Source organism: Dromiciops gliroides, chromosome 3 (genome assembly GCF_019393635.1).
Source record: "Dromiciops gliroides isolate mDroGli1 chromosome 3, mDroGli1.pri, whole genome shotgun sequence".
Taxonomy (NCBI): Eukaryota; Metazoa; Chordata; class Mammalia; order Microbiotheria; family Microbiotheriidae; genus Dromiciops; species Dromiciops gliroides.
Genome location: NC_057863.1, coordinates 340,413,152 through 340,435,659, shown reverse-complemented (window position 1 = coordinate 340,435,659; position 22,508 = coordinate 340,413,152). Strand labels below are relative to the sequence as shown.

The following is a 22,508-nucleotide window of genomic DNA, read 5'->3' as shown; positions in this document are numbered from 1 at the left end:
AAAAGATTGAGAACAGAATTCTAACAGCCTGGCATTCCTATCTTTCCTCAAATTTCCTGTGAAGTCCTCTGCCGCCACCACCATCAAGTCCGGAAGCCAAAAAGGCCAGCGCTCTCTGCGCAGGCTCCCTTTCCTCCTTCCTGTCTCCTCCCAGACCATAGGAGGCTCCTCCAGTTGATTGGCTGGTAGACTTGATAGACAGCACCCATGAGCAAGTCATTTCCTGACGCCAAGGAAAAGCCACAATGCCTCTGAGGCATTTTCCTCATGGTGGAGCTCTCCACAGCAAGTCTCCAGTAGGTGGCGTCATTCCAATCATTACATGCATTTTCAAGATGATCACTAGCAGTAGAGTTTTAACAGTTCTTGTTAACTTGTCAGATGGCATGCCCATCAATTACTGCCCTTGTTCCAAGTACTGGAAGGAGACCAACCCAGAGATGTACTATCATACACTACATGATATTATTAAGTAGAGTAACAGGAACTACTTAAGCTTAAGGTTGTGTTTCTATTTTTGTATAAGACAAACAGTTGAAAATAAACTCATACAGTGGAGCCTCATGTACAAGTACAACCTACACCGTATCTTTCCAATTCTTACCATATGGCCAAACAAAGCAAAATGAGGGCCAATGTGACTCATAAATACTACAAAATAAGCCACCAATACTTATACTCACCCCCTTACCACAGAACCTTACCTTTCTCAGTGCCTGAAAATATGGAGATGATTTTATTCCTAGGCTTTCTTTCCTCTGGAACAGATGGCAAAGGTTTCAAACTATGGTTAGCTGACAAGGGGTCTTTGCCTCCAGTGCTAAAAATGGTACTGCTCATACGGACAGGAGGCGCTGGTGGCTTGTCTTCCAGTTCTCCGTTATCAGACATGATTAAGAATGATTATACAAAAACCTGAAATAGAATAAAAATACACAAATACTGTCAGGAAGGAAAACCTTTGAGAAACAAGCAGATTTCTTTCTAGTAGGGAATATAATGTTTATTTAAAAGTAAAAAAAAGTCAATATGGTTCTCTTAAGGAAAGGCTACCAATTTGTTAGAAACACACTTTCCACAGAAAAAGTCCCTTGGAAAGAACGCTGAAAATCATCCAGTCCAAACCATATCCGGGGGAAAAAAATCCTTTCTTGAAGTCACTTGACATATGGCCAACCTATGTTTGACAATCTCTACTGGGGTGCAACCCCAAACTATTGTGCTTTTGGATAGCTCAAATTATTCGGGCTTTTTTACATTAGGCTTAAATATGTAATACCCACCCACTGCTTCTAATTCTGCTCTCTAGGAAGCCAAGCAGGGCAAGGCTAATCTTTCTTCTAGGCTCCTCTCCCTAATCCCACTCCCCAATTTTTTTTCTTTTGCAGTTGTTTTAATGAGGTAGCTAAATGGTATAGTGGATAGTGATGAATCCTGAGTCAGAAAGCTGAATTCAAATCCAACCTCAGGCACTTATTAGCTGGAAAGTCACTCAACCTCTCAGCCTCAGTTCCCTAACTAAAATAGGGGCACAATTACTAGCACCTTTCTTACAGGCTTATTGTGAAGATTAGACAAAATAATATTTCTAAAACGCTGCAAAAATTAAAGCATGGTATAAATATTTGCTATTATTAATAATCACCATCAAATAACCCTCATACAGCACTAGCTCAAGACCCTTCTGCATACCGACTGCCCACTTCTGCAAATACTTTTCTTAAAATCAGCATCAGCATAAAAAAACTAAACAAAAACTTTTAAAGTCTAAGGGGATTAATGTTAATGAAAACTGGTTATGTGACATTCCTTTTCTTTGACACATCAGCCCATTAAAAATCAGTTGTAAAGGAAGCCCCAAACTTAGAAATGAATTGTTCTCAAAGGTCAGTCATAAATCAAGAATTTGGAACTCATGGCATTTTCCCAGAGATGTAATCAACCAACCAATAAGCATTTAGCATTTAAATACTAATGTGCTAGGGCTAGAAGATAAAAGTGTCCTCAAGGAGCTTATCCAGAAAGATGTGTACACGTAATTATTGGGGGGGGGGCATAATTGGGAAAGGCCTTATGAAGGCTGAAATTAGCTTTGAAGGTGGAAGTACAGAGAGAGTTCATTACCAACATGGTAGGGAACAGTGTGCAGTACAAATGGTGAGTAGTGTCCCAGGCAAGCTTACAAGGGCCTATTTAATCCACGCCATGACTCAAATACCACACTGCGCAACCATTCTACAACTTAAAAGTCTTCCAGAGTTGCTTAGGACACTGAAAAGTTGAGTGACTTGCCCAAAGTCACACAACCAGTAAGTAAGTGACAGGGGTGAAAGCTACCCAGCTCTTCTGGACGCTTAGGCTGGCTCCCCTATGCCACACTACCCTTTTGTAGCTCTGTAACAGTCTAAACTTGTAATTTGATTCTTTTTTCCACTTTTCTTTAAATTTTTATTATAAACTTAGCAAATATAAATGATTTTTCTTTTACTTGATACTTTAGTCATCCATTAATCAATAAAAAGATATTTATAAAGCATCCATTAGTTATGTTCAAGGCTGAAACAGAGACAAAAAAGTGCACATTCCCTGCCCATTGGATTTTAAATTCTACCAGGCAAACAACATGTATACTGATATAGAAACAATAAATATGAGTTACTTTGGAGTGGAGAGCAGGAGGAGATGAAGAAGGGGGCAAAAGAAGAAACACTGATTAAGTACCTCTGTGCCCAGCACTAGGGATAGAGACAAGAAATGAAATCATCCAAGGAGCTTGCATTCTCACAAGAGAGACAAGGACCTTTAAAAGCATATACAGAATATATGGCAACTAGGTGTCACAGGAGTTAGAGGGCCAGGCCTAGAGTCAGGAAGACCAGAGTACAGATCCAGTCTCAGACACTTACTTAGCTGTGTGACCCTAGGCAAGTCACTTAACTGCCTCAGTTTCCTTGGCTTTCAGATGATTGGGAGAAGGAAATGGCAAACCACTCTAATATCCCTGCCAAGAAAACTCAAAATGGGGTCACAAAGAGTCAGACACAACTGAAAAACAACACAGCATATATATATAAAGAGAATTCGAAGTCTTCGAAGTCATTAAATACAAGGAAGGAAGGGTCTCTAGCAGTTGAAGAGATGAGGTAAAGCTTCATGGAAAGGGTGGTATGTGAACTGCAAGAAAGGGAGGGATTTTATACGGTACAAGTGAGGATGAAGTGAATTCCAAACATTAGGAGCAGTAAAAGTGTGGGGATGGAGTACTTAGTTTGAGGGGGGAAAAAGAAAGTCAGTCTGCGTGAGTCAGAGTGCACAAGAAAGAGTAATGTGAAATGAAGGTGGGAGCTCTTTAAAAGTTAAACAGAAGGGGCAGCTAGGTGGCGCAGTGGATAGAGCACCGGCCCTGGAGTCAGGAGTACCTGAGTTCAAATCCGGCCTCAGACACATAACACTTACTAGCTGTGTGACCCTGGGCAAGTCACTTAACCCCAATTGCCTCACTAAAAAAAAAAAAAAAGTTAAACAGAAGACTTTATATTTGATTCTAGAGGGAGTAAGAGGCCACTGGGGAGTGATATGGTCATGTCTGCACTTAAAAGAAAATTCCTTTGGCAACAGTGTGTCAGATGGAGAGAGAGAGAGCAAAGAGACCAATTAGGAGGTTGTTGAAAAAAATTTAGGCATGGGTATGTGAGTGGATCAAATAAGTTACCCCATGTAAAGGGCTTCTGGGGATCTTCAAGCCTTATCATCATCATTATTTGTGGAGAAAAGGGATCTGATGAGAGAGATGTTAAAGAAGAAATGGCAAGACTAATTTGGCATTTGACTGGATAAGGATAACACAGAGGTTACAAACCTGCTACACTGGAACAATAGTGGTGCTGACAGAAATAGGGAAGTTTGGAAGAGAGGTGGGTTTGACGAGAAAAATAATGAGTTCTATTCGGGGGAACACTGGGTTTGAGATGTCTCTAGGAAATCTGGTGTAAAATGTCCATAGAGGCAACTGGTTATGCAGTACTGAGGCTCAAATGACAGTGGGACTGGATACATAGGCCTGAAAGTAATTTGCTTAGAAAATAATAAGCATAGAGGAGTTGATGTGGTCACCAAGAGAGCAGCAAAAGTCCTAGGACAGGGCCTTCATCTGGATGATAAATCAGGAGGTAGACTGGGGAGGAGCAGTTAGGTTGGAGATAATGTTAAGAAAGCCCAGTGAGATGGGCAGCTAGGTGGCGCAGTGGATTAAGCACTGGCCCTGGATTCAGGAGTACCTGAGTTCAAATCCGGCCTCAGACACTTGACACTTACTAGCTGTGTGACCCTGGGCAAGTCACTTAACCCCCATTGCCCTGGAAAAAATTTAAAAAATAAAAAAATTTTTTGCTATTTTTGTATGCATTTATTATTCTTTTAATTATATTATATTTTCTCAATTAAGAAACCTTTTCCCCTGTACTATGATCTCCCCACACTAACCACAAAAGGAAAAAACAAAACAAAACCCTTGAAACAAATCAGTATAGTCAGACAAAACAAATTTTTCATATCATTCTACATATTAGACCATCACATCTCTGTTGGGGAAGGGCATCACACTATATCACAGGTCTTCTGGAATTATGATTGATCACTGCACTGATCAAGGTTCTCAATATTTTCAAAACTGCTGATTTCTACAATTTTGATGTTATAGAATAAATTGTTCTAGTTTTATTCATTTCATTTTGCATCGAGATACTCAATGTTATATCGACATCAGTGCTGTTAAGCCCAGTGCAGGCTCTTATTTCCTTGTTTATATTGCTAGTCTCCCCTATGTATGTATGTTTCTTCCTCGAATCCATTCTGTTTTGTTTTGTTTTGTTTTGGGTGTTGTTGTTTTTTAAGGGGCAATGAGGGTTAAGTGACTTGCCCAGGGTCACACAGCTAGTAAGTGTCAAGTGTCTGAGGCCGGATTTGAACTCAGGTACCCCTAAATCCAGGGCCAGTGCTTTATCCACTGCACCACCTAGCTGTCCCCTTCCTCCAATACATTCTACACACCACTACCTCACTAAATAACTAAATAAAATCACTGCCTACAAACATAAAAATCCAATCTCTTCAAACCTTTGCATTCAAGATCCTTTACATTCTGGTTCAAATCTACCACTAGAATCTAATCTCACATTACACAAACCTGTTGCTCCAACCCAAACGATGCATTGTTACTTAGAACCCGTGCTGTAATTTTGGACAAGTCATTACACCTCTATGGGCCTCAGTTTTCTCTGCTGTAAAGTAAGTGTTGCAGTGGTTGATCCTCAAGGTCTCCTTCAGGCCTAAGTCTATGATCTGTCTTTGAAATACAACAAATGATTTCCCATTTCCATTATTTTGATTCTTATCATTTTCCTCACAAGTATGCCCTGCCTTCTCCCTTCCCTTTATCCAAAGTCAATTCATCAGGGTTCAGCTCAATTCTCACTTCCTTTGTCTACTTTAAAGGGCAAAGTGATCTCCTTTCTCTGATTCAGACTCTGACTGCACTCACTTGAGAGATTAGCCCAGTATTTAGCACACAGTAGATGCAATATAAATACTCATTTCCACCCTTCCCTTCCAAGTTCTTATTTTGAAGTGCCAGTTACATTTTCAAGCTTGTAAGTTTTTCTCCTTATCTTGACTTGTAAGCACACTGAGAGTACAGACTCTATATTATGTATTTCTTTTTTTTTTTTTTTGTGGCAGGCAATGGGGGTTAAGCGACTTGCCCAGGGTCACACAGCTAGTAAGTGTCAAGTGTCTCAGGCCAGATTTGAACTCAGGTACTCCTGAATTCAGGGCCGATGCTTTAACCACTGCGCCATCTAGCTGCCCCCTATTATGTATTTCTTTACCTCTCTTTGTAGTTCCCAGTTTTCTTGCACACAGTAGTCTTTCAATAACCAATCATTAATGTTGACATTGTTTTATATCAAAGACTATGCCTATCCTACCTGAGTTTCTTAATGTTTAATAAACAATGTATAAATTGTACAAGGTACATTCATAGGTAAATTTTTTTTTCAAGTTTTAAACCTTAAATTTAGGAGATTTTCGTATATTTTTTCCTCTAGCACTAGCTGCTACATGACCTTAGTCCTACCTTAGTCCTCTGGCTTGTCATTCTATAGTACTGTAAAGTCGTCTATAACCTTTCACAGGACTTCTAATGACAGTATCAAATGATATTATGAGGTTGATAAATGTCATGCAAGATCCTTATGATGTTCCTTACACTTACCAGGCATCTCAACCAGATACATACAATGAAGCAAATCATGCTGTGTGGATCTTAAACTTTCCTTTACCTAATTATCACAAAAGCCTTTTTAGTGAGGTTTTTTAAAATTTCAAATCACAGCAAAGTGGTACCTTCCTTTCAAATCCTTTCACTTTCAGCCCCTTTTCAGTGAAAAACAAGTGGGTAAAACAAAAAAGCCTGCCCAAAACACTCTTCTAATAAGCCCATTGTTCAACAGTGACGAGACTCAAACACAAACAATTGCCCAACTGTTTAGCAGAGGAGGCTGAGGATAGTTAAATACACAATAGCAGTGAAAAAAGTAGTGGGATTAAGAACCAGTGAGTTCAAACTAGTGGAAATTATACTGTTGTGCTGAATTTACTATAAATCACTAGTGTCAAATAAAGCATTACAAGTACAATTTGAATACTATTTATATATGCTAATTAAAAAGTAAAGCACTCACGATCCTACAAGCCTTAGTTAAACCCTTTTTTGACAATCTGTTAAAAAATGGCATCAAAGGATGACCAAGGCTCAAATCCTGGCTGGGGCACTAACTAGTCATCTGGCCTTGGACAGGTCACAGAACCTCTCTGGACCTGAGTGGCCTCCTCTGTCAAATAAGGAGGTTGAAACAAATGACCTTCAAAGTCCCTTCCAGCTCTAAATCTAATGTCCTTTGTTCTCTAACAAAAACGACCCTGCATTTTACAGAACCTTAATATTCAAGGGACAAATACAATAGTGCCCCATTTATAGAGTGACCAGACATCAAGTTGTGAAGCCAGAAGTAAAGGAAGGCAGAAATGCCTCAGGAAAGATGAAAATAGTAAAGAAAACCTGAAAATCATACTTTAAAATATAAATCATTAACCAGAAAGAAAGACTAGTCTCACTGAAAATCTCTGCCTTCAAGTTTGAACTTAGGTGCCACCTCTTTTCTAAAGCCAACACTGACCCTCTCTACTTCCCTCTTTTCACTCCCTCTTCAAATTTCTCACAAAACACTACCTTTGCACTTATCACCCTCTCCTCCTCTGAATCTTAATTACTTGTGTACATGTTGTTTCCTTTTTATGCTTTGTGACTTTGTCATACAGATCAGTGCTATGAAGACATATTGGCACCAGGCCTCCTGGTAGTCACTATAAAGCAAGAGCAAGTTAAGCAATAATACAATACAATATGTTAGCCCACACAAAAGTGTACAAGCAACAGAACAAAGCTTGCTAAGTTGAAAGAAGACTTCCATTTTAATTGACTCCAAATTTTCTCTAAAGACAGTCAAGAAGCATATGATATACTATTCCTAAAAGCAAAATGGAAATCAGTTAATGACTTGATAAGGAAATCAAACAGAATAATGTTGATGTACGTAGTACCAGTCCATTCATGCTATGAGACACCAAAGCTCAAAAAACAAGTAGTCCAATTCTTTGCTGATTCTGCATCAATTAGAACACAACTATCCTATGCATACAACTAAATCAAAGGATCGAGAACATGTCTAATATGGGCAATTTCTCAAATCTGAGGAAATAAACAGTTGTTTTCAAAGTCCTGATCCAAAACTAGCTTTAAAAAAGCAAAATATAGATATGGATATATAAATAAATAGATATGTAGATATAAATACACTTTATATAGATAACTACACTTGAATAAGACACTTGTACTTTTTAAAAAATACACTTGTACTTTCTAATCAGCGATTTTGGTATTTTGAAAAAAGCTAGGTACACCCAAGTCAGAATTTAATTACATTGAAAGTACAAAGTCTCAAACCTATCAGAGTGGCAAATACAACAAAAAAGGAAGATACTGCATGTTGGAGGGGTTTGGGGGAAACTGGGATGCTTAATCCACTGTTGGTGCAGGTATGAAAAGATCCAACCATTCTGGAGAATAATTTGGAACTATGCCCAAAGGGCTAAAGAACTGTGCATACCCTTTGATCCCAATACCATTGCTAGGTTTATATCCCAAAGACACCCCCCAAAAGAGAAAAAGACCTGTGGTAAAATATGAAAGTTTTTAACAGTCGGCTAGGATAACTGAAAGACGCCAGTTTTTCAAGGACCACCCTTTTGGGGAGGAGATGAACAGTCCGCCTGCTGCGCATGTCAGACTGCCTGCCGGGTACAGTCCGCCTGCTGCGCATGTCAGACTGCCTGCCGGGTACAGTCCGCCTGCTGCGCATGTCAGACTGCCTGCCGGGTTTTTTGACGGGACTCCGGGCGGCGCGGCACAGACAGTCTGACTCACTCCAAAGGTGGCCTAAATCGGTTTGGTGAGTTTTTATAAGGAATATAGACTAAGCCTAGATTTAAGACGATTTGTACTGTATTTCTGTTTTCCTATCCTTCTAATCAACAACACCTTATATACAATAAAGGCTCTATCTAGAAAACCAGAAGCTTCTTCCATTTACTAGTCTGGGAGATGAGTTAAGGGAAGGGTTAAGTAGGGGAGATTTATGATCTAATATCCAATTTTAAATCTCACAGTTTGGCGACCCCGAAGGGACCTTAAGGACCCTCCCACCCTCCCTAGTTTGGCCATAAGCCGGCTAATTCGGTGGATTTTCCAAATACCCCCCCCCCCCTCGGACTTTCCCTTTGTCTAATCTCCCTTAAAGACTTTAAGCCTCTAAAAGTCTTGCTTTAAACAGAAAAGCCAGCCCAGTTTAAAGGGCAAGATGCTCGAATATTCTACCATCCCTTTGATTTTTCTCATCGGAATGTATTGGGACAGCATAACATCCCGACTTAGAGGAATAGTTTACTCAATGGTCCTTCATAACATTATTGGTTTTTTCCTCATTCAGGCAGCAAAAGGTTTTTTGTATAATAGTATACGTGAGAATCTTTGGGAAAATACGTTTAATATAAGTAGAAATTTTATGCCTGCAATTGAAATACCTTTTAATACCACATCCATAGTTCATACGACTAAGGATTTTATTTTTTTTTGTTGTTTTTTTTTTGTTTTTGTTATTATCATTGTTTTTGTTATTATCATTGTTATGATGTGGGGGAAACTCTCACATATGGAGAGAGACCTCAAAATGGCTGTTTCTACTAGAGATGATCCAAGTTCAGAATCAGATCAGCAGAAACTACTCCCTCTGCAGGAAGCTATAGAACATAGTAAGAAGGGAGTGCCAATTCAAGTCAGAAAATATAGCCCCTTTAGACCAAGTGACTTGAGCGCATGGAAATCAATCATCCCTAGTTTTGAGAAAAATCCAAACACTGTAATTTCACAGTTAAGGACTATATTTAATGCATATCAACCCAGTTGGGCTGATGTTACTTGCCTTTTGGAAACTTTACTGTCCCCAACTGAGATTACAGATATTATCTCAGCAGGAAATGCCCTTGTTGCGAAAGGTAAGGCCGATGTGGAATGGCCTCTAAAGGATCCAGAGTGGAATTATAATGATGATAGGGATTTCCAAAGATTAAAAGATGCTAGAGAAACACTTCTGAAGGGAATGGAATCTTGCTCTAGAAAACCGGAAAACTGGCAGAAATTTTTAAGCCTACCTCAGGAGGCTAATGAAAGACCAAACAGATTTTATGATAGACTTTGTGAGGCCGCTAGACAGTACACCAGATTGGATCCAGTAGATTTAAGAGATTCCTGTATCATTCTCAACACATTTGTTTATAATTCACTGCCAGAAATACGCAGATACTTTCTGAAACAATGTCCAGACTGGAGAAATCTCTCAGTAGATAGAATTAAGGAACTTGCAAATTATGTCTTTGACTCACGTGAGGAAGATCCAGATCACCCTAAACAGAGCATTCTGGCACCAGCGATTCCTAGTCAGCCATGTGGACACCGGAACAAGGACACTAAGGTGTGTTGTTACTGTCGTAAGGAGGGGCATGAATTGAGAGAATGTAGGACTTGGAGAAGAAATTCTAATTCTAATTACAGGCGAAATCAAAATAGAAATAGATCTTTTTGGAGGAATACAGAAAGGCAGTACCAGAATAATGGTAACCAAGACCCCCCTCAGAAGAGGACACAGGAATGATGGTGTCTTGGGGAGGAATGGAACATAGATAATGAAAGCCATATATTCCCAGATCCGGATTTTTTGAATGCACTTGTGCCAGTCCATTCACCTCCCCAGAGTAATGAACCACATGTCACCTTAAAAGTGGGGGAGACTTATTATGATTGTCTGCTAGACACAGGAGCCTCTAAATCAGTATTAGTAAGCAAACCAGATGCTGGGTGTAGACCTGTAGGATTTTTGAATGTAGTGGGAGTCTCAGGAAAGAGCCAGAGAGTGGCAAAATTGAATCCTCGCATGGTATCTATGGGGCCCTTAACAGTGGAACATTCATTTTTACTCATGCCTGATGCCCCTGTAAATTTATTAGGTCGTGATCTCCTTTGCAAGCTTAGAGCAACCATATCTTGTGCTCCAGATGGGGCTGTCTCCTTACAATTGCCAGAGGATACTGTTCATTTATTACCAATTTTACTTACAGAAGCTCAAGGAACAGCAGGGGAGGTATCCAAAATCCCCTCTGACATTCCTGAGTCTTTATGGGCCTCATCCCCTAATGAGGTGGGGCTCCTTAAGTCTGCCATGCCTGTTACCTTTAAAGTTAAGGGGGGACCACCCCCCTCCATTCCACAGTATCCATTGTCTAGGGAAGCAATAGAAGGGATCACCCCTATAATTGAGGCTTTGAAAAGCCAGGGTATTATTATTCCATGTCATCACTCTCCATGCAATACTCCCATTTTGCCAGTTAAAAAACCCAAGCCTGGGCCAGATGGTAAACCTGTTTATCGTTTTGTGCAAGATCTTAGAGCGATTAATAATTATGTTATTCCTAGACATTCCATAGTTCCAAACCCGGCTACGATAATTTCATCGATTCCCTATGAATCTACATGTTTCACAGTGGTAGACCTTTGCTCTGCCTTTTTCTCCATACTAGTACAATATGTTGATGACTTACTTTTGGCCTCTCCTAATGCTGAAATTTGTCAGGAAGATAGCCGTCACTTACTGCTGGAGCTGCACAAGAGAGGACACAAGGTTTCCAAGACAAAGGTACAATGGTGTTTGCCCCAGGTAGAATATTTAGGATTTATTTTGGCTGCTGGAACTCGCTCTGTCTCTTCTAAGAGAGTCCAGGCCATTCAACAACTCTCTGCCCCCACTACTAAGAGGCAGTTGAGAGCCATTCTGGGAGCAGCTGGGTACTGTAGACAATGGATACCCTCTTTTGGTGAAATTACTAAACCCCTCATAGCTCTTACAAAAAGTTCTGTTCCAGACAGTTTACAGTTGGATCCCCAGCATCTCTCAGCCATAAAAGAATTAAAACGGGCCTTGTTATCAGCACCTGCCCTAGGACTGCCAGATTATAGTAAGCCTTTCACTCTCTTTGTGCATGAACAAAGGGGGGTGGCTTCTGGAGTCCTGACTCAGTCACTGGGGCCTAACCAACGTCCTATAGCCTACTATTCAATTCAGCTGGACCCTGTAGCGGCTGGAGCGCCACCTTGCCTTAGAGCAGTGGCGGCCACAGCGCTTTTGGTAGAAAAAGCCTCTGATTTGGTCCTAGGTAACCCTCTAACTGTGCAATGCCCTCACGAAGTGGAGGCTCTCTTACTACGTCACAGGACACAAGCCTTTTCAGATCAAAGGCTGGCTAAGTATGAAATAACCCTGTTAGGTAATGAGAATATCACTTTAAAACGCTGCACAGTTCTTAATCCAGCAACACTACTCCCTAACTTACCATTCTCGGGGGAACCGTTGCATGACTGTGCTTCTTTAGTTGATATGGCTGAAAAACCCCGTGACAATCTTTTTGATACACCTTTAGAAAATCCTGATCTTGTCCTCTATACAGATGGTTCCTCATTTATGAGAGAGGGAACCCGTTTTACTGGAGCTGCTGTAGTTTCTGATTATGACACCCTCTGGGCAGCTTCTCTGCCTTCCCATTTTAGTGCACAGGCTGCTGAACTTGTGGCTCTTACACAGGCCTGTAATATAGCTAAAGATAAGAGTGCCACCATTTTTACTGACTCGAAATATGGCTTTGGCATATGCCACTTTATTGGTATGATTTGGCGTCAACGAGGCTTTCTAACATCCTCGGGCAAGGCTATTGCCAATGGGGACCTTATCAAGGACCTCTTAGATGCCCTAAAACTGCCTTCTTCCCTAGCCGTTGTACATTGCCCTGCCCACACAGGGAATAGTGATCCTGTTTCAAAGGGAAATGCACGAGCCGATTCTGCAGCCAAGCTAGCTGCATTAGAAGCTCCTGAACATGTATTTAACCTTTCACCTTCTGAGGATATTCCTTCCAACCTAACCTATGACGATTCTGAAGTAGAAAAGTGGAAAAAGAAATTTAAGGCGAAACAGATCAATGGCATCTGGGTGTCTCCGGAAGGTAAGCCATTTCTTCCCCGGAAATTCTACCACCAGGTATGCCTCTCTGTTCACAGAAAAGGCCATTTTGGTACACAAGGCATTGTAGACTCTATTAAGAGAACCTGGATAGCACCAGGTGTGACTAATACAGCATCTCGAATCTGCTCGGGCTGCTCCACATGTCAGTCTTATAATCAGTATGCTTTTAAGGCCAAAGCTTATGGAGGGCGTCCTCTAGCATATACACCTTTTGAGCACTTACAAATTGATTATATTACTATGCCAAAAGCAGGACATTATAAATTTTGCCTTGTTATAGTTGATCAGCTCACTCGGTGGGTGGAGGCCTTTCCCAGCCCCCGAGCCACAGCTGCCTTTGTTGCCAAAATTCTTCTTAAAGAGATAGTACCTCGTTTTGGCCCACCAGCCCGCATCGATTCTGACAAAGGCACACATTTCACTGATTCGATTTTATCCCAAATCTACTCTTTCTTGGGAGTGACTCCAAAATTCCACACGCCCTACCATCCACAAAGTTCAGGCCAAGTCGAACGTATGAATAAAGAGCTTAAGAGTATGATTGGCAAATTATGTACTGAAACCCATTTGAAATGGCCTGATGTTCTACCATTGGCATTATTCTATCTACGAAGTAGACCAAGAGGAGAACTTCATATATCTCCTTATGAAATGCTTTTTGGTCACCCTCCTATCCAAGCTAAAACTTTTTCCCCAGTTTATACATCACTGGTGGGAGGTGATACTTCTGTTGCTTCCTATATACAGGAATTACAGACCAGGCTACGTGAACTCCATGAGGCAGGAGCTGTGGTCCAGGCAGGACCATTAGACTTTTCATTGCATAACTTCAACCCAGGAGATAAAATATATGTAAAGAATTTTCAGAAAACCAGTGGAACTCAACCTGCCTGGGAAGGACCTTTTCAGGTATTATTGACAACTCCTACTGCCATTAAAATTGGTGAAAAAGACTCATGGATTCATTGCTCTCATATAAAGCCTGCACCATTCATAGGTGAAGAGATTTCAGATAGACCTGAGGTAGACGCTAAAGAGGTAAAAACCCTAAAGATAGCAACTGTTAAAGAGCAAAGAGAGTTCAGAGGAAAAAGGCAGTTCCCATTTAATAATCCCACTGATCAGTTAAATGCTTTGGGACTCAGTCTTCGTAAAGTATCAGGAGACGGAAATTGCCTTTTTAGGGCTTTAGCAGACCAGCTAGAAGGTCACTGTAGAAATCATCTCAGACACAGACAAGAAGCTGCTTCTTATATGATTAACCATAGACAAGAGTTTGAGTCTTTTATAGTAAATGACTCCCCTTTTGAAGAATATGTTGATGAATTAAAGAAATTTGGAAAGTGGGGAGGAAATGATTCAATTGTAGCATTTGCTAAGCAGCATCAGCTGAATGTTGTGGTTCATCAATTAAATCAGCCTTTATTGAAAATCAGTGGCACAGACAAAACTGATGCTAGAGAACTCCACATTTTCTACCATAAAGAACATTATGACAGCATTAGAAAGATCAATGACAATTCAGAAACCCCTGCCACTTTGGCATGCAGAGAATTGGGGAACCAGTTAAAACAATGTGGCATACCCCAAACTCTAGCAGCTTAAATACCTTAAAATTTAACAAGCATTTCCTTCCACAGGCAAAAGCACTGAAGCACATGGCCTAGTTTTCTGGCCCACCTCAATTTCTCCCACCCTTTTCCCTACCCTATACCTATTTTTTTTTTTATCCTTTTTGCTTTTTGTTTTGTTTTGACTTTTGAAAGGCACTGAAAAGACCTGGAATTCACCACACCTTTAAATTCTTTAAGAGCACAAAAGGGTGCTTAGCGAATCTTTTGCCTTTTATTTTTGGTTTTTGGTTTTGCTTTGTTTTTTTTTTTTACTTTTGTTTCTTTTGCTTTTCTTTAAAAACCCGATTTTGTAAACTAAGTGACTTTTCAAAGGCATTTTAAGTATATGCTATTGAATATTGAATCTTGCTTATTGAAGTCTTATTTCTTTTTGATGAATTAATCACCACTTTAAGTATCTGCTACTGTTATACTAGAGAATTCATGTATAAGATGATGTGGTCTATTTGCTAAAAGAAGATTATGTAATAATGTCTAAAAGAAGATTATGTAACAATGTCTAATATAATCAGCTATTTACATTCGTTTATTATTTATATGTCATTATACTCTGGGTATGGTTTGGAATTATTGTATATATCACTAATATATTCTCAGTTATGCAGCATAGCACACATTTTTACCATCATATTGTCTTTGGTGAAATTAATGAGATTTCAGAAATATGGAAACTTATCATTTCAGAGACTAACTTGCTGTGAACTCTGATGCAGGCCCTGGAGAGAATATATGTGCAACAAAAGGAGAGACAGGTATACATAAGTCCATGGTTTGCTTATGATGGTGACTATGTAGAGCACAATTACTAGGCACAGTCCAGTATTCATCCTCTCTCCCTCCTAATTTAACCTAATTTAACTGAACTTACTTATCTTTTTATCTCACTCAGTTGAATTCACCTGTGGCCTAGCACAATCACTGGCTGTCTCGGAACCATGAGATATGGTATGATAACCTTTCCATAACATTTTCAGGTGTCATGAACACATACTAAATTTGACTTTGATCCAGACACATGGTGGTAAAAAGTGTTACTGATTGCAAAATGCTATGCTAAGGTTTAGTAAAAAAAAAAAAAAATACAGCAATTCAAACAGTTAAAGAAGAAATCCAGCTTTCCAGACCAGAGTCCAGAATCCAGAATCCAGACCAGAGTCCAGAATCCAGTTTTCCAGACCAGAATCCAGTTTCCTCCTGATGACATCTTACCACTTCAAGAAGACAAGAGAACTCAGAGACTTTATATGAACTGTTTTGCTTTATTAGCTTTTACTATCTCCTTTCTGTTATATACTATCTGTAACATGTACTCTCTGCAGAGGCTCTCCCTTTGCAAGACTAATGTCAAAGCGTCGGTTCATGAGAAAAAAAAAAAAATCGTCCCTCTGGACAAAACTTTCCTCTCTTCCTTTTCTGTATTGTTGTTCGCATATTATTAGTCAGCAGAAGTTATTATATTCTTTTTACTGTTCCATCAAGGAAACATTCCATTTCTTGAGGAAGCAAAGGGGGGAAATGTGGTAAAATATGAAAGTTTTTAACAGTCGGCTAGGATAACTGAAAGACGCCAGTTTTTCAAGGACCACCCTTTTGGGGAGGAGATGAACAGTCCGCCTGCTGCGCATGTCAGACTGCCTGCCGGGTACAGTCCGCCTGCTGCGCATGTCAGACTGCCTGCCGGGTACAGTCCGCCTGCTGCGCATGTCAGACTGCCTGCCGGGTTTTTTGACTTCCGGGGTGGAGAGAAGGGGAGTAGCCTTTTTTGCCGGCTTGGCGGGACTCCGGGGCGGCGCGGCACAGACGGTCTGACTCACTCCAAAGGTGGCCTAAATCGGTTTGGTGAGTTTTTATAAGGAATATAGACTAAGCCTAGATTTAAGACGATTTGTACTGTATTTCTGTTTTCCTATCCTTCTAATCAACAACACCTTATATACAATAAAGGCTCTATCTAGAAAACCAGAAGCTTCTTCCATTTACTAGTCTGGGAGATGAGTTAAGGGAAGGGTTAAGTAGGGGAGATTTATGATCTAATATCCAATTTTAAATCTCACAGACCTATTTGTATAAAAATATTTCTAGCAGCTCTTTTTGTGGTGGCTAAGAACTGGAAATCAAAGGAATGCCCATCAATTGGAGAATGGCTAAACAAACTGTGGTACATGATGGTGATGGAATATTATTGTACTATAAGAAATGACAAGCAGGATGATTTCAGAAAGGCCTAGAAAGACTTTTATGAACTGATGTATAGTGAAGTGAGCAGAACCAAGAGAACATTGTGCACAGAGACAGCAATATCATTTGATGAAGAACTGTGAATGACTTAACTATTCTTAGCAATACAATGATCCAAAAGACTATTGATGAAACATACTATCCACCTCCAAAGAACTGATATTGATGGAGCACAGACTGAAGCATGCTTTTTTTCACTTTCTTTTATTTTTTTTCATTTATTCAAGTTTTCTTGTACAAAATTATTAATATAGTCATAATTGCACATGTATAACCCATATCTGCTTACCACCTCAGTGAGGAGGAAGTGGAAGGAGGGAAGAAGAGATAAAATTTGGTACTCAAAACTATAAATAAAAATGTTTATTATTAAATAAAAATGGGGGCAGCTGGTTGGCGCAGTGGATAGAGCACTGACCCTGCATTCAGGAGGACCTGAGTTCAAATCTGACCTCAGACACTTAACACTTACTGGCTGTGGGACCCTGGGCAAGTCACTTAACCCCAATTGCCTCACCAAAATAAAATAAAAGAAGTAAAAATAATAAAAATAAAAGAAAGTACAAAGTTTCATTCTTGTATTTAAATCCCCAGTACCTGGGACACATAGAAAGCACTTAATAAATGCTTGTTGATTAATTTAAGTCAGTAAACCATGTTGCTGCAGAGAACTTAACAAGGCTCTTCTGATCATTAATTTTTGGTGAGGCAATTGGGGTTAAGTGACTTCCCCAGGGTCACCACAGCTAGTGTGTCAAGTGTCTGAAGCCGAATTTGAACTCAGGTCCTCCTGAATCCAGGGCCAGTGCTCTATCCACTGTGCCACCTAGCTGCCCTCGGATAATTAATTTTTAAACAAACTACTGAACAGTTTATAATGCTAATGAAACTGTTCACATCTACAGATTCTCAGACTCAAAAGGGACTTCAGAAGTGATCTACTCCAACTTATACATGCAAAAAAATACTTAAAGAGGGCCATCTGATCTCTGCTTTAAGACTTCTAGTTATGATACTTTTAGACAGCACTAACTGTTGGGAAATTATTCACTGCATCATGCCAAAGTTAACTTCTAAGGCCCCCATTAGGTACCAAATTCCACAAAATATACATAAAGAATAAAATTTTGTGATAACATCATAACCACAGTTTGGAGGTTTTCTTCATTTGAAGAAACAATCAGAGGAAAATATAAGTATTTTTCAGTTGTAAAATAGGTCAATACTCCAAGTGATATGTGATCTCATCTATTTGGAAATTCCTTTCAACAATGCAGACCACAATACATCCATCCTGTCAGATCCTCCCAAGTCCTCCAATAAGCTCACCCAGGGGGTCCACCTGATGTACTAGGGGGGCCCTTCTTCAGTTCTTTGGACATGGGGAGGGTACCAATAGAGCAGTCTGGCTGTCTACCAGTGATCCCTAAATATTGCCATGACCAGCCCATCTCCTCCTTCTTTCATATATTTATTTCTTTGACATCTTTTACTCTTGTTCTTTGGAAATCCCTCACTGGTGATAGTCTGGCTGGCACACACCGACCATACACCCTCTCTCCATTCTCTTTTAGTCTTGTTCCAAAAGACTAAGACAGGTTAAACTACAGTATAAAATTATTCTAAGCATTGTCAGTGTCATTTCTATTGTTTATTTCCCTTTTTTCCTTGTCAATTGTTTAACTAGTTGAGGTTTGAGTTGTCTTCGTTGCACACTACACTTTCTTCTCATTTCTTCTTGCTTTTTACTAATTCTCATCTTTGCTCTGATAAACTGGTGGCCTAACTATCATACACAGTTGATTGATAATCTCCACATGAATAACTCTTTACCTGTCTGTTTAAAAAAACTTCAATAGATTATATTTTAAGTCCTTAAAAACACAGAATAGTACTGCATCATCTCCAAAATCTGTTTCTTAAATTACATAAAATTAGATACTTTTCAAACATTTAAAGCACCACAAAATAAGCTATAAAATATGTAAAATCAGGGGCAGCTAGGTGGTGCAGTGCAGAGAGCACCGGCCCTGGAGTCAGGAGTACCTGAGTTCAAATCCAGCCTCAGACACTTAACATTTACTAGCTGTGTGACCCTGGGCAAGTCGCTTAACCCCAATTGCCTCACTAAAAAAAAAAAAAAAATTTAAAAGTAAAATCTGCTATAATTAAAGCTGTTGTCTTGAAGAAATCAAAATTAGGATGCAAAAGAATACAACAGTGACATTAACTCTTTGAAAGAGTATAGTGAAGCAGAATTGTCAAACTAGGGGGTAGAAACTGAACCTGTGACCTGAGATCCTCAGGTATTAGAGTAATTTCCCTCTACCAATTTAAGTCAGCATCTTCTAGGCAATTTATAGGCTTAGGAGAATTGTCTGAGGCACTGAGAGGTTAAGTGACTTGTCTTGGGATTCATATAGCTAGTCTAAGTCAGAGATAAACTAGAATCCAGGTCATTCTGCCTTCCACACCAGCTCCCTCAATCCAGTGTCATATTGCCTGGAACATGGCAGATGTTTATTTGAGTTTTAGTTGCATTGCTCCTTAAAAACCTAGGTTCTCAGAAAAAAAGAAGTGTGGAATCTAGATGCAGATTGAATCATATTGTTTCTACTTGTTTTGTTTTTGGTTTTCCCTTTTGTTCTGATTCTTCTTTCACAGCATGACTAATGCAGAAATATGTTTAATGTGATTGTACACATTAACCTATATCAGATTGCTTGCTTTCTTGGGGGAAGGGGGAAGGGGAGGGAGAGAGAAAAATTTGGAACTAAAAATCTTATAAAAACAAATGTTAAGGAGGCAGCTAGGTGGTGCAGTGGATAAAGCACCGGCCTTGGATTCAGGAGGACCTGAATTCAAATCTGGCCTTAGACACTTGACACTTGCTAGCTGTGTGACCCTGGGCAAGTCATTTAACCCCTACTGCCCCGCCCAAAATAAATAAATAAATAAATAAAAGCAAATGTTGAAAACTATCTCTGCATGTAACTAGAAAATAATAAAATACTTTTATTATTTAAAAAAAAGAAAAAAGAAGCCAGGTTCTCCCTAATGAAGCACAATATTGATCTTTGCTGGAAAGCTGAAAAAATATAACTTGAAGGGCTTTTTGAGTACTATTCTTCCCCCCAAAAAAGAAAGACATCTACTTGGTAAGTGATTTTCCAAGTCCAAGACTATAGGACATGATAATCTGACTTTTTATAAACAACATTCTTTTTTTTTTTTTTTTGCAGGGCAATGAGGGTTAAGTGACTTGCCCAGGGTCACACAGCTAGTAAGTGTCAAGTGTCTGAGGCCAGATTTGAACTCAGGTACTCCTGAATCCAGGGCCGGTGCTTCACCACTGCGCCATCTAGCTGCTCCTATAGACAACATTCTAATAACCAAATGCATGTACTGACTGAATTTGGTTATGGTTTAAATTCACTTTATAAACCATTTATCTGTGTATACAGCTACAACCAAAATCCACATTATATTTTCATATAATAATTTACTATTCATTAAGGCAGAAAAAAGTAGTAAAGAGTATGTACTCCTCATGAAAGCAGAAAAAGTGGGAACCAATTCCACATACCAGGAGTTCTTAACCTGAAGTCTTAACCATGCATAACTTTGGGGGGGGGGGGAGGTTGCTAACTTGGCTGGAAATAAATTACTTTTTTTTCATTAACCTCTGAAATTTATAATTTCCCTCAATTATAAATGTAGGGAAAAAACCACACTAGTATTAGCAGTACCTGTGACTTTTCTCATCAATTAAAAAATATATTTTTCTTAATATTACAGAAATCTTGAAATATCACTACTTTCAAATTGCTATGAGTCGTAGATATCAACTATATCACGAATTAGTTTTGTGGGGTTTTTTTGTTGGTTTTTTTTTGGTGAGGCAATTGGGGTTAAGTGACTTGCCCAGGGTCACACAGCTAGTGTCAAGTGTCTGATACCGGATTTGAACTCAGGTCCTACTGAATCCAGGGCCGGTGGTTTATCCACTTCACCACCTAGCTGCCCCCACGAATTAGTTTTTTTTAATATTTTGATAACTGTATTTTAACATAATTGTTTTTCCCACATATCTTAAGCATTTTCAAAACATTATGATGTAAAAGGACTCTCCACAGGCTTAAAGAGACCGTCAAAGATGTTCAAGACATCAAAAGGTCAAGAACCCCTATTGTAAACAGAAACATAATAAAGTATAGCCTTGAGGAGGTGAGGGGAAGAATTATTGGACTTGACCCCTCTCAAATATCTAATATAAACACATCCTCCATGATCTCAGCCAGCATCTCTTTCTAAATAATCTTTTCATGACACCACTAGGATTTGGACAAGTTTGCCATCCTCTACACAAGAAAAGGTGGGAGTCCTTAGGTATTCCTCTGTAAAGAATTACACTCTCACATACAGTTCAATTAGAATTAAAATGGTCTTTTACTTGTGCTAGGGGAAGTGACTGAGGGGTAAGTGCAAGACTTCACCTTTGGGGAGGAGGGATAAAACATTCTCCTCCCACAACAGAAAGAAAGCAATACCTTTTATAGAGGAAAGATGGGGTGACCACCTGAAAATGGAAAATTCCCTTTTTGGGGTGGGGAAAGCTTGGATGCTTGTCATATTCCTGAGTCAGGGGGGATTTCTTTTTGGAATGATGGTCCTGACCTCTGGAGTGACTTTCCTTATTTTATCTCCCCTTACTTCTTAGGTGTGTCTGTCCTGATTGGTACCTAGGTTGGCCAATCTAAACTTTAATAGTCCCTTGATTCCACAATGTCTATCCTATTACCTGGTCATCTTTGGTTTTGCTTCTCAGAGGAGAAGCTTCTGATTTATCCTAAACCCATGTCATCTCCATTTGAGTAAGAGATTTTAAGGCTAATATATGTGTGTGTATGTATGTATAGAGAGGGGTGTGTGTGTGTGTGTGTGTGTGTGTGTGTGTGTGTATGACATATATATTAGCCTGGAAATGTCAGTAGGAAAATAAAGTTCAAAAATATTTGAAAACTATTAATTTAACTCCAATGACAATGAAAAATATATGTAAGAATAAAGTAATAGACTGTTATAGAACCTTAGAACCAATGCCACTTTGTTTTCAAAAAACAAAACAAAGCAGTATTTATTTAGCTCTTCAGTCTATGCAGTTCATAGTATTATGCTATATATCAGAGTGACAATTCTCAGCCTTCTTTTAATTCACCTTGCCAGAAAAAGTCATCTGAAATAAATGCATAGGACCTACTACATGCAACTGGATATTACTTATATCTTTGACCTGGCTGCGCTACTTTGGAACATTTCTAACTTCTCCATCAAGTTCCAGGAAGCTCATTATTAGGAAAACCTTATCATAACAGAAAATCTCAATAAACCTTGGTCCACCAACATCATTATTCTGTCTCTCTGATTAGAAAGAGATATAGAGAATTCCAAACTTCCATTTAAGGAGATCCCTGAGACATCTTTTCATCTCTTAATAAATGTTTACTGACTATTGAGTTAACAATGTGATAAGTAGTCCAAGAAGGTGCAATGTAATGAAGCCCCAAGTGCCCTAGATTTGAAGAGGCTCAAGAGAGCTTTGGCTCCACTACTTCCCCTGTGACCTCTGCCAATTCACTTAACTTTTCCAAGCCTAAATTCAATTCAACAAATAGGTTATTAATTGGCACAAGTTTCAGAGGACTGTTTAAGGTAGTAGGGATACTAATTAAAAAACAAAGTAGGGGGCAGCTAGGTGGTGCAGTAGACAAAGCACCAGTCCTAGATTCAGGAGGACCTGAGTTCAAATCTGACCTCAGACACCTGACACTTACTAGCTGTGTGACCCTGGGCAAGTCACTTAACCCTTATTACCCCACCAAAAAAAACCCAC

The 22,508-nt window shown here is 39.4% G+C and overlaps 1 protein-coding gene across 5 annotated transcripts in view; it reads right to left on the bottom strand.

The window, feature by feature from the left end:
• PAK2 (p21 (RAC1) activated kinase 2) overlaps nucleotides 1-22,508 on the bottom strand; it is a 133,876-nt gene that overhangs the window by 67,132 nt on the left and 44,236 nt on the right. For all 5 annotated transcript variants that reach the window (XR_006355480.1, XM_043991093.1, XM_043991095.1 and 2 more), the window contains exon 2: nucleotides 705-915. Coding sequence is in view for 4 of the 5 variants with exons in the window: in XM_043991093.1 (XP_043847028.1) it covers nucleotides 705-891 (187 nt within the window). In the remaining variant the exon portion in view is untranslated. The remainder of the gene's footprint in view (nucleotides 1-704; nucleotides 916-22,508) is intronic.